General features: G+C 48.0%; 1 protein-coding gene across 1 annotated transcript; it reads left to right on the top strand.

Moving 5' to 3' along the window:
• Positions 1 to 106: 106 nt before the first annotated feature.
• LOC142920256 (MAD2L1-binding protein-like) lies at positions 107 to 5,869 on the top strand. The gene is made up of 2 exons (XM_076062766.1): positions 107 to 480; positions 3,009 to 5,869. Exons 1-2 carry the CDS (start codon positions 328 to 330, stop codon positions 3,522 to 3,524), a joined length of 669 nt encoding a protein of 222 aa, XP_075918881.1. The 5' UTR covers positions 107 to 327; the 3' UTR covers positions 3,525 to 5,869.
• The last annotated feature ends 7,356 nt before the right edge of the window (positions 5,870 to 13,225 follow it).

Genomic DNA, 13,225 nt, shown 5'->3' with positions numbered 1-13,225 from the left:
CCCCCTAACCAACCCCTCCCCTCACCAAACCCCTCCCTCACCAAAACCCTCCCCTCACCAAACCCCTCACCAAACCCCTCCCTCACCAAACCCCTCACCAAACCCCTCCCCTCACCTAAGCCGCGCCCCTTCTTCCCGTCGTGCCCTTTTCCGGTGGGTAGGCCACGTGACGCCGTTTTGAACTGTTCAGTTTATTAACTGGGAGACGACTAACGGGCCAGCGGAGCCGGGCGAGCGAGGGGAGTGAGAAGAAGAGGAAGAAGAGGAGGAGGAAGGAGAGGAGGAGAGAGGAGGAGGAAGGAGAGGAGAGTGGCGGCGGCGGCGGCGATGTCGGCGCGGCGCTGCGAGGTGACGGTGCGCGGCGCCGTGAGCCAGCGGAGCCTTGGCGCCCTGGTCTGGGAGATCTTCGCTCACGCCCTGTACCAGCGCGGCCAGCTGCCGCTTCCCTACCCGCAGCTGCTGCACTTCCACAGCCACCTGGTGAGGGGAGTGGTGAGGTGGGGGTGGAGTGTTCAGGGGTGGAGTGTTCAGGGGCGGAGTGTGCAGGGTGGAGTGTGCAGGGTGGAGTGTTCAGGGGTGGAGCGTTCAGGGGTGGAGTGTTCAGGGTGGAGTGTTCAGGGGTGGAGTGTGCAGGGTGGAGTGTTCAGGGGTGGAGTCTGCAGGGGTGGAGTGTTCAGGGGTGGAGTGTTCAGGGGTGGAGTGTTCAGGGGTGGAGTCTGCAGGGGTGGAGTCTGCAGGTGGAGTGTGCAGGGTGGAGTGTTCAGGGGTGGAGTGTGCAGGGGTGGGGTGTTCAGGGGTGGAGTGTTCAGGGGTGGAGTGTTCAGCGGTGGAGTGTTCAGGGTGGAGTGTTCAGGGGTGGAGTGTGCAGGGTGGAGTGTTCAGGGGTGGAGTCTGCAGGGGTGGAGTGTTCAGGGGTGGAGTGTTCAGGGGTGGAGTCTGCAGGTGGAGTGTGCAGGGTGGAGTGTTCAGGGGTGGAGTGTGCAGGGGTGGGGTGTTCAGGGGTGGAGTGTTCAGGGGTGGAGTGTTCAGGGGTGGAGTGTTCAGGGGTGGAGTGTGCAGGGTGGAGTGTTCAGGGGTGGAGTTTTCAGGAGTGGAGTGTTCAGGGGTGGAGTGTTCAGGGGTGGAATGTGCAGGGTGGAGTGTTCAGGGGTGGAGTGTTCAGGGGTGGAGTGTGCAGGGGTGGAGTGTTCAGGGGTGGAGTGTGCAGGGGTGGAGTGTTCAGGGGTGGAGTGTGCAGGGGTGGAGTGTTCAGGGGTGGAATGTTCAGGGGTGGAGTGTGCAGGGTGGAGTGTTCAGGGGTGGAGTGTGCAGGGTGGAGTGTTCAGGGGTGGAGTCTGCAGGGTGGAGTGTTCAGGGGTGGAGTCTGCAGGGTGGAGTGTTCAGGGGTGGAGTCTGCAGGGGTGGAGTCTGCAGGGGTGGAGTGTTCAGGGGTGGAGTGTTCAGGGGTGGAGTGTGCAGGGTGGAGTGTTCAGGGGTGGAGTCTGCAGGGTGGAGTGTTCAGGGGTGGAGTCTGCAGGGGTGGAGTCTGCAGGGGTGGAGTGTTCAGGGGTGGAGTGTTCAGGGGTGGAGTGTGCAGGGTGGCGTGTTCAGGGGTGGAGTGTTCAGGGGTGGAGTGTGCAGGGGTGGAGTGTTCAGGGGTGGAGTGTGCAGGGGTGGCGTGTTCAGGGGTGGAGTGTGCAGGGGTGGAGTGTTCAGGGGTGGAGTGTGCAGGGGTGGCGTGTTCAGGGGTGGAGTGTGCAGGGGTGGAGTGTGCAGGGGTGGAGTGTGCAGGGGTGTAGGCTTTGAGGGTTCAGCAATTTGGGTTTCGGTGTGTGGGCGCAAGGTCACCGATTGGTTTAGACCTGACCCCGGGTCGTGTGTGGAGGCGGAGCGGCTGTGGACGCGAAGGGTGGACACGAGCGGGCGACATTCGACATGAAATTAAGGTTTTAATAATTTCGGTGATGTTTAAACAGTAATAGAAATCTCCATATATATAAAAGGCAAAGTTGTGATTGTGTGTCTGTTCGAAATGTTTAGCGTACTTCCCGACATGCAACAAACTGGAAATTTGCCATGTGGGTACTTTCCAGACTGTACACTATGCAAAAATTATAAAAATACACTTTCTTATTTTTGGGAGGGGGGTTGGGGAGCTCAATGCATTTATTTTTTGCACGGCAAGTGAGCTGTGATTTCAGTTCTGTCACGTGACCCGCGCATGTGGAAGCGTAACGCATTGTAGTGTAGTGGTTAGCGCGCCGCGCTACAAACCCGGCGACCCGAGTTCGATTCCCGCTCACGGCCACCACGATTATTTGAACCGGTCCTGGGCCTCCCCTAGGTCGACTCAAACGAGTAACTGGTGTGGTGTGTGAACATCGCCACTGGGGAGACAAAGACGGCCGTGCGTCCCGGGCGAAGCCAGGTAGTCAAGCTAGTGAGATTATAAAAAGCAAAGATACATTTTATCATTATGGCCGGTGTCCTTCACGTGTTAGATGACGCTGTACCCATGGAGTACAGTCGCTGAACTACAGCATCTCTTAAGGACTCGTAAATGGGGCGATGGTGGCGAGGTGGCAGTTAAATGTTGGATGTGGTGATAGTCGATGTTGCTGCTGATGTTAAATGTGATGGTGGAGGTGAATGTGATGATGGATAATATGTGCCGGATATAGTGGTGGTGATAGTATGGTGTGACAGGTGACTGTTGCGATGTTTGTGGTAGAGGCCGACCGAAAACGAAACCAGACTGAAAGTTAAAAATTTACTTTCGGCCGAAACCAAAACTATGCCGAAAGAGGCCATTTGCCAACTTTCGGCGCCCAAACCGAATTTCGGTCGGCCTCTAGTTTGTGGTGACGGTGATGGTAGAGGTGGATATATTGACGTGGGACACAACGTAATAATGCTGGACGTGATGTTTATAATATCTGCAATTGCATCTCAGGGCAGCAGTTCTGTTGGTGGCTGAAGACCGTGGCTTTCGTCCTGGTGTGAACGCCTCCCTCCCCTCTTCCCTGCAGGCAGAGGTGCCCCCCAGGTTAAGGCAAGAAGCACGCATGCTGACGGCCCTGCACGAGCTGAGCGGCCACCTGGAGACGCTCTTCTCCCTGTCGCACGTGCCCCGGGTCCTCATCCTGCTAGGGCCGAGCCCCATGTCGCCGCTTGAGCTCTACGAGCTGGACTTCCACGAGCTGGCGCTGGGAGGCAGCGGTGATTCACTGTGCCACGCTCGCTACAGCCGCCACGTGTTTCACTCACTCTTCGTGCAGAATGTGTTTGGCGAGCCGCGCGCTCTGCCTGTCACCTCGGCCACACTGCTGCTGTGGGCGCACAGGGACTGCGGCGTCGACTGGTTCAAGCCCAAGCTCAACTACAAGCCGCCCAACCGCGGGAGGAGGGTCGTCGTCGCGTTTAGCAACAGCCTGGAGGAGCCGCTGGGCACGGCCCTCGGCCAGCCATGCGAGGACGACTGCGTGTGGTTCCAGGCCCCTGTGGCCATCAAGGGCGTCCTGGACAGTGGGTCAGGCCAGGGTTAGAGGGGCTGATGGATGGGACCAGCTAGGCCAAAATTCTAGGGATGCTGCAAATTTTAATATTACTTATTTCAATATTATATCTGAATCTCCTTCCTTATGGTCAATCAAGGCCAACTATTAAAAATTCTGCCGTAAACGTATTCATCCATTAAATTGCCTAGTCTCACGTTTATATTTGGGGCAGTGCGAATTCACGCGCTACGTGGTTTTAATTTCGGAGCCGCAGTTGCACACAGGAGAGTCTCTGATTCGCAACTTGTGCAACTCGCGTGCTTCGTGTGGGTCCGGGTATGTGCTGCCCCGTTGTTCCCATGGCAGTTGGAAGCCAGGGAAGTCGAGCTGGAATATAGTGCTTGCAAGGGTGTCCAGGGTATGGGGACACTTTAGTACATTGTACGATTCAAGGTCTGCAATAACACAATTTTTTTTGTTCCTGGGTAGTGAGTGTTATTTCCTAATTGCTTATGCCTCAAAAGTACAGAAAATGGCTATTATTCCCCACAAACTTTGCTTTTGTGACCAGGAGAATGATATTTAGAAATTATCCTATTTTCCAGAACATTCCAGATAGATTCAGTGCTGAGTAAACTTGTAGTAACTTCTAGAACATTCTGGAACTTTCCAGTAATATAAATAGTAGTATAAATACAGGGGCCTTAAGCCCACCAGTTCAGTTTAGTTCCAGCTGCCTAAGTGGATACATATCTGCATTTTTCTGAGATGGCATCAAGAGGCTGCAAGCATCCGGCAGACGCATTTTGCCATATCTGCGGCCAATTTATCAAGACAAGAGCGAAAAAGTACTCTGTGGAAGCATTACATATACATACACAGATACTCAGCTATTGTGAAAGCCTGGTGGGCCGTTTGCCCATTTCTCCACTAACAAAATTATAAGAGGCTTGCAGAAGTCTAAAGAGTTAAGAAATTGGGGAGTAAATATTTGATATAAAAGGTTCCCGAAAATTGTCGACCCCCCCCCTCAAAAGCAAAGTATGTGCTTTGGTAACAAAGTTTGTGTGGAATAATAGCCATTTTCTCTACTTTATAGGCATAAGCAATTACGAAATAACACTATCCATTTCCAAAATAACATCACATTGTGATAATCTATACTGATTATGGTTTTTAAAATGTTATTTCCTGATTATTTTGTGAGATAAACTTTGTCATAAAAGTTGTCAATTTGTAGCCGTTACCCACAACATTGGTGCTTTGCAAAATGTCATGCAGAGTAATTGAACAGTGCTGGTTTTCATGATAATGTTAATAGTTCATTTATTTAATAGTTTTTGTTTTCCTTTTACCGAAAGCATATACATGGTGAATGTTATATGTTGAAAAGTTTTAATGTTTGCAAGACTCATAGGCTAATGCTGGATGAACTGCAGTGGAAAGAGTTTACCGGTCTTTATTGGCACTGGAAGCCATCAAGGGTATAAAGACTGTCAAGGCAGCAGGCATTCGGACATCTGCACTGAACAGTTAAAGAATGTTGCACTAAAAACAAGGGATTGGCTCTTGAGAATGTTAAATTTCTGTGCTCATACCCAAGACACGGAAGACTTGTCACGTTTCCAAAGCCAGGAAAAGACCCATCTGACCCTAAGAGCGTCTGACCAATGGCCTTGTTCTGCTACCTCTTCAAACTTTTTGAGAGACTTATCTTGAAGCAGCAATCACCTATACTGGAGGAACAACTCTTTCCAGAACAATCTGATTTCCAGCCGCGCAAGTCCTGCACTGGCCAAGTGCTAAACCTCACCCAGTACATAAGAGACGGTTTCAAGAACAACCAAATTACTGGTGTCGCCTTGGTCAACCTATCAGCAGCATATGCCACTTGTTAACCAGATAATTCTCCTTTCAAAGATCTACAGCCTGACAAAGTACCACCACCGAGTCGGAATAATTATGTCACTGATTGAATTATTGGAGCAAAATGCAGTGGAATGGACTACCACAAGGAAGTGTTCTGATACCCCTCAAGATCTACACAAAGATCAAACTTTCTACCCACATACAGCTTCATCTATGCCGATAACCTGATAATTGCAACGCAAGCAGGAGACTTCGCCAAAATTGAGCACACCCTGACACCAACCAGCTCCGGCAAAACCCAAGCAAGACAGGTCGGTCATAACGGTGATGTAAAAAAAACGTAAAAGGTCACCGAGAATGACATTCCCCTGACTCGCAGCACCAACTTCATCTACCTTGGAGTGACCCTGGACCGCACACACTCCTTCAAGACCCACGTGTTGTACATGATAGTATACCGTGTGAGGCTATGCAAGGGATAGGTGCCAAATTTGTGGAAGGTGAATAAATGTTTTGACACTGAATCATCTAGAATCCCCCTACAAATCAAACGCATTGTTGAGGAAATGCTGTTAGCAAGCACCTATTACGGGGTTCGCGGCGAAACCAGGGGGTGGTGGAGCCAGCACCATGCTCGGCCACCTTTGTCTCCCCAGTGCTGATGTGTTCGCATCGTGCGGGGTGCTCATTAACTTTTGCAGTGAATGAGTATTTTACTGAATACTTTCAAGTAAGCTCTTATACAGTACGAATTGGAAACGGCAATAACGAATCTCGACGTTTCAGCTACTTTGCCTGCAAGAAATTACGAGAGAACATAAAACATGCAAAATCAACGTATGTTAAATCCACAGACCATGCTCAATCCCTGGTGTGTGTTAAATCCACAGACCATGCCCAACCCATAGCGTGTGTTAAATCCACAGACCATGCCCAACCCATAGCGTGTGTTAAATCCACAGACCATACTCAATCCCTGGTGTGTGTTAAATCCACAGACCTGTGTTAAATCCACAGACCATGCCCAACCCATAGCATGTGTTAAACTCACAGACCATGCCCAACCCATAGCGTGTGTTAAATCCACAGACCATGCCCAACCCATAGCGTGTGTTAAATCCACAGACCATACTCAATCCCTGGTGTGTGTTAAATTTTAGTATTTGGGTGCTACAAATTTCCACATACACTGCTTCGTTGAGCTATCAGTTATGTCCAGATGGCTTTTGAAAAAGAGCTATATAACTCAGCAGGCCTTACCTGGTAGAATAAAACATAGTTTTAAATCGTGTTTTTACAGTCGCTGCTAAACCCAAACATATTACATCTACAGACCATACCCACCCTACAGCCTGTGTTCAAACCACAGACCATGCTCAACCGATGAAGTGTGTTCAATCCACAGACCATGGTTAACCCATGCAGTGTGTTCAATCCACAGACCATGCACAACCCTTAGCGTGTGTTAAATCCACAGACCATGCCCAACCCATGGCGTGTGTTAAATCCACAGACCATGTCCAATCCATTGCGTGTGTTAAATCCACAGACCTGTGTTCAATCCACCGACCATGATCAACCCATATCGTGTGTTAAATCCATAGACCATGTCCAATCCATAGCGTGTGTTAAATCTACAGACCTGTGTTCAATCCACAGACCATGCCCAACCCATAGCGTGTGTTAAATCCACAGACCATGTCCAATCCATTGCGTGTGTGAAATCCACAGACCTGTGTTCAATCCACCGACCATGATCAACCCATATCGTGTGTTAAATCCATAGACCATGTCCAATCCATAGCGTGTGTTAAATCTACAGACCTGTGTTCAATCCACAGACCATGCCCAACCCATAGCGTGTGTTAAATCCACAGACCATGTCCAATCCATAGCGTGTGTTAAATCTACAGACCTGTGTTAAATCCACAGACCATACCCAAACCATAGCATGTGTTAAATTTATAGACCATGTCCAATCCATAGCGTGTTAAATCTACAGACCTGTGTTCAATCCACAGACCATGCCCAACCCATAGCATGTGTTAAATCCACAGACCATACCCAAACCATAGCGTTTGTTAAATCCACAGACAATGCCCAACCCATAGCGTGTGTTAAATCAACAGACCATACCCAAACCATAGCGTTTGTTAAATCCACAGACCATGCCCAACCCATAGCGTTTGTTAAATCCACAGACCATGCCCAACCCACAGCGTGTGTTAAATCCACAGACCATACCCAAACCATAGCGTGTGTTAAATCCACAGACCATGTCCAATCCATAGCGTGTGTTAAATCCACCGACCTGTGTTCAATCCGCCGACCATGCCCAACCCATAGCGTGTGTTAAATCCACAGACCATACCCAACCCATAGCGTGTGTTAAATCCACAGACCATACCCAACCCACAGCGTGTGTTAAATCCACAGACCATACCCAACCCATAGCGTGTGTAAAAATCCACAGACCATACCCAACCCATAGCGTGTGTTAAATCCACAGACCATGCCCAACCCATAACGTGTGTTAAATTCACAGACCATGCCCAACCCATAGCGTGTGTTAAATCCACCGACCATGCCCAACCCATAGCGTGTGTTAAATCTACAGACCATACTCAATCCCTGGTCTGTGTTAAATTTTAGTATTTGGGTGCTATAAATTTCCACATACACCGCTTCGTTGAGCTATCAGTTATGTCCAGATGGCTTTTGAAAAAGCTATATAACTCAGCAGGCCTTACCTGGTAGAATAAAACATAGTTTTAAATCGTGTTTTTACAGTCGCTGCTAAACCCAAAGCATATTACATCTACAGACCATACCCTCCCTACAGCCTGTGTTCACACCACAGACCATGCTCAACCCATGAAGTGTGTTCAATCCACAGACCATGGTTAACCCATGCAGTGTGTTCAATCCACAGACCATGCACAACCCTTAGCGTGTGTTAAATCCACAGACCATGCCTAACCCATAGCGTGTGTTAAATCCACAGACCATGTCCAATCCATTGCGTGTGTTAAATCCACAGACCTGTGTTCAATCCACCGACCATGATCAACCCATAGCGTGCTTTAAATCCACAGACCATGTCCAATCCATAGCGTGTGTTAAATCTACAGAACTGTGTTCAATCCACAGACCATGCCCAACCCATAGCGTGTGTTAAAACCACAGACCATGTCCAATCCATAGCGTGTGTTAAATCTACAGACCTGTGTTAAATCCACAGACCATACCCAAACCATAGCGTGTGTTAAATTTATAGACCATGTCCAATCCATAGCGTGTTAAATCTACAGACCTGTGTTCAATCCACAGACCATGCCCAACCCATAGCATGTGTTAAATCCACAGACCATACCCAAACCATAGCGTTTGTTAAATCCACAGACCATGCCCAACCCATAGCGTGTGTTAAATCCACAGACCATACCCAAACCATAGCGTTTGTTAAATCCACAGACCATGCCCAACCCATAGCGTGTGTTAAATCAACAGACCATACCCAAACCATAGCGTTTGTTAAATCCACAGACCATGCCCCACCCATAGCGTTTGTTAAATCCACAGACCATGCCCAACCCATAGCGTGTGTTAAATCCACAGACCATACCCAAACCATAGCGTGTGTTAAATCCACAGACCATGTCCAATCCATAGCGTGTGTTAAATCCACCGACCTGTGTTCAATCCGCCGACCATGCCCAACCCATAGCGTGTGTTAAATCTACAGACCATACCCAACCCATAGCGTGTGTTAAATCCACAGACCATACCCAACCCACAGCGTGTGTTAAATCCACAGACCATACCCAACCCATAGCGTGTGTAAAAATCCACAGACCATACCCAAGCCATAGCGTGTGTTAAATCCACAGACCATGCCCAACCCATAACGTGTGTTAAATTCACAGACCATGCCCAACCCATAGCCTGTGTTAAATCCACAGACCATGCCCAACCCATAGCATGTGTTAAATCCACAGACCATACTCAATCCCTGGTGTGAGTTAAATTTTAGTATTTGGGTGCAATAAATTTCCACATACACCGCTTCGTTGAGCTATCAGTTATGTCCAGATGGCTTTTGAAAAAGCGCTATATAACTCAGCAGGCCTTACCTGGTAGAATAAAACATAGTTTTAAATCGTGTTTTTACAGTCGCTGCTAAACCCAAAGCATATTACATCTACAGACCATACCCACCCTACAGCCTGTGTTCAAACCACAGACCATGCTCAACCCATGAAGTGTGTTCAATCCACAGACCATGGTTAACCCATGCAGTGTGTTCAATCCACAGACCATGCACAACCCTTAGCGTGTGTTAAATCCACAGACCATGCCCAACCCATAGCGTGTGTTAAATCCACAGACCATGTCCAATCCATTGCGTGTGTTAAATCCACAGACCTGTGTTCAATCCACCGACCATGATCAACCCATAGCGTGTGTTAAATCCACAGACCATGTCCAATCCATAGCGTGTGTTAAATCTACAGACCTGTGTTCAATCCACAGACCATGCCCAACCCATAGCGTGTGTTAAATCCACAGACCATGTCCAATCCATAGCGTGTGTTAAATCTACAGACCTGTGTTAAATCCACAGACCATACCCAAACCATAGCGTGTGTTAAATTTATAGACCATGTCCAATCCATAGCGTGTCAAATCTACAGACCTGTGTTCAATCCACAAACCATGCCCAACCCATAGCATGTGTTAAATCCACAGACCATACCCAAACCATAGCGTTTGTTAAATCCACAGACCATGCCCAACCCATAGCGTGTGTTAAATCCACAGACCATACCCAAACCATAGCGTTTGTTAAATCCACAGACCATGCCCAACCCATAGCGTGTGTTAAATCAACAGACCATACCCAAACCATAGCGTTTGTTAAATCCACAGACCATGTCCAATCCATAGCGTGTGTTAAATCCACCGACCTGTGTTCAATCCGCCGACCATGCCCAACCCATAGCGTGTGTTAAATCCACAGACCATATCCAACCCATAGCGTGTGTTTAATCCACAGACCATACCCAACCCACAGCGTGTGTTAAATCCACAGACCATACCCAACCCATAGCGTGTGTAAAAATCCACAGACCATACCCAACCCATAGCGTGTGTTAAATCCACAGACCATGCCCAACCCATAACGTGTGTTAAATTCACAGACCATGCCCAACCCATAGCGTGTGTTAAATCCACAGACCATGCCCAACCCATAGCGTGTGTTAAATCCACAGACCATACTCAATCCCTGGTGTGTGTTAAATTTTAGTATTTGGGTGCTATAAATTTCCACATACACCGCTTCGTTGAGCTATCAGTTATGTCCAGATGGCTTTTGAAAAAGCTATATAACTCAGCAGGCCTTACCTGGTAGAATAAAACATAGTTTTAAATCGTGTTTTTACAGTCGCTGCTAAACCCAAAGCATATTACATCTACAGACCATACCCACCCTACAGCCTGTGTTCACACCACAGACCATGCTCAACCCATGAAGTGTGTTCAATCCACAGACCATGCACAACCCTTAGCGTGTGTTAAATCCACAGACCATGCCTAACCCATAGCGTGTGTTAAATCCACAGACCATGTCCAATCCATTGCGTGTGTTAAATCCACAGACCTGTGTTCAATCCACCGACCATGATCAACCCATAGCGTGCTTTAAATCCACAGACCATGTCCAATCCATAGCGTGTGTTAAATCTACAGAACTGTGTTCAATCCACAGACCATGCCCAACCCATAGCGTGTGTTAAAACCACAGACCATGTCCAATCCATAGCGTGTGTTAAATCTACAGACCTGTGTTAAATCCACAGACCATACCCAAACCATAGCGTGTGTTAAATTTATAGACCATGTCCAATCCATAGCGTGTTAAATCTACAGACCTGTGTTCAATCCACAGACCATGCCCAACCCATAGCATGTGTTAAATCCACAGACCATACCCAAACCATAGCGTTTGTTAAATCCACAGACCATGCCCAACCCATAGCGTGTGTTAAATCCACAGACCATACCCAAACCATAGCGTTTGTTAAATCCACAGACCATGCCCAACCCATAGCGTGTGTTAAATCAACAGACCATACCCAAACCATAGCGTTTGTTAAATCCACAGACCATGCCCAACCCATAGCGTTTGTTAAATCCACAGACCATGCCCAACCCACAGCGTGTGTTAAATCCACAGACCATACCCAAACCATAGCGTGTGTTAAATCCACAGACCATGTCCAATCCATAGCGTGTGTTAAATCCACCGACCTGTGTTCAATCCGCCGACCATGCCCAACCCATAGCGTGTGTTAAATCCACAGACCATACCCAACCCATAGCGTGTGTTAAATCCACAGACCATACCCAACCCACAGCGTGTGTTAAATCCACAGACCATACCCAACCCATAGCGTGTGTAAAAATCCACAGACCATACCCAACCCATAGCGTGTGTTAAATCCACAGACCATGCCCAACCCATAACGTGTGTTAAATTCACAGACCATGCCCAACCCATAGCCTGTGTTAAATCCACAGACCATGCCCAACCCATAGCATGTGTTAAATCCACAGACCATACTCAATCCCTGGTGTGAGTTAAATTTTAGTATTTGGGTGCAATAAATTTCCACATACACCGCTTCGTTGAGCTATCAGTTATGTCCAGATGGCTTTTGAAAAAGCGCTATATAACTCAGCAGGCCTTACCTGGTAGAATAAAACATAGTTTTAAATCGTGTTTTTACAGTCGCTGCTAAACCCAAAGCATATTACATCTACAGACCATACCCACCCTACAGCCTGTGTTCAAACCACAGACCATGCTCAACCCATGAAGTGTGTTCAATCCACAGACCATGGTTAACCCATGCAGTGTGTTCAATCCACAGACCATGCACAACCCTTAGCGTGTGTTAAATCCACAGACCATGCCCAACCCATAGCGTGTGTTAAATCCACAGACCATGTCCAATCCATTGCGTGTGTTAAATCCACAGACCTGTGTTCAATCCACCGACCATGATCAACCCATAGCGTGTGTTAAATCCACAGACCATGTCCAATCCATAGCGTGTGTTAAATCTACAGACCTGTGTTCAATCCACAGACCATGCCCAACCCATAGCGTGTGTTAAATCCACAGACCATGTCCAATCCATAGCGTGTGTTAAATCTACAGACCTGTGTTAAATCCACAGACCATACCCAAACCATAGCGTGTGTTAAATTTATAGACCATGTCCAATCCATAACGTGTTAAATCTACAGACCTGTGTTCAATCCACAGACCATGCCCAACCCATAGCATGTGTTAAATCCACAGACCATACCCAAACCATAGCGTTTGTTAAATCCACAGACCATGCCCAACCCATAGCGTGTGTTAAATCCACAGACCATACCCAAACCATAGCGTTTGTTAAATCCACAGACCATGCCCAACCCATAGCGTTTGTTAAATCCACAGACCATGCCCAAACCACAGCGTGTGTTAAATCCACAGACCATACCCAAACCATAGCGTGTGTTAAATCCACAGACCATGCCCAACCCATAGCGTGTGTTAAATCCACAGACCATACCCAACCCATAGCGTGTGTTAAATCCACAGACCATAACCAACCCACAGCGTGTGTTAAATCCACAGGCCATACCCAACCCATAGCGTGTGTAAAAATCCACAGACCATACCCCACCCATAGCGTGTGTTAAATCCACAGACCATACCCAAACCATAGCGTGTGTTAAATTTATAGACCATGTCCAATCCATAACGTGTTAAATCTACAGACCTGTGTTCAATCCACAGACCAGGCCCAACCCATAGCATGTGT

This window comes from Petromyzon marinus, unplaced genomic scaffold (assembly GCF_048934315.1).
Source record: "Petromyzon marinus isolate PM22_M1 ecotype Great Lakes invasive population unplaced genomic scaffold, UKy_Petmar_22M1.pri1.0 PM_G_Scaffold_70, whole genome shotgun sequence".
NCBI classification, from domain to species: Eukaryota; Metazoa; Chordata; class Hyperoartia; order Petromyzontiformes; family Petromyzontidae; genus Petromyzon; species Petromyzon marinus.
This window is presented reverse-complemented; position numbering and strand designations above follow the sequence as displayed.

Excerpts from the sequence above, each read along its gene's own strand:
- LOC142920256 (XM_076062766.1), top strand. The coding sequence starts at position 328 with ATGTCGGCGCGGCGCTGCGAGGTGACGGTGCGCGGCGCCGTGAGCCAG. Across the intron at positions 481-3,008 it reads TGCACTTCCACAGCCACCTG|GCAGAGGTGCCCCCCAGGTT; the intron begins GTGAGGGGAGTG and ends TCTTCCCTGCAG.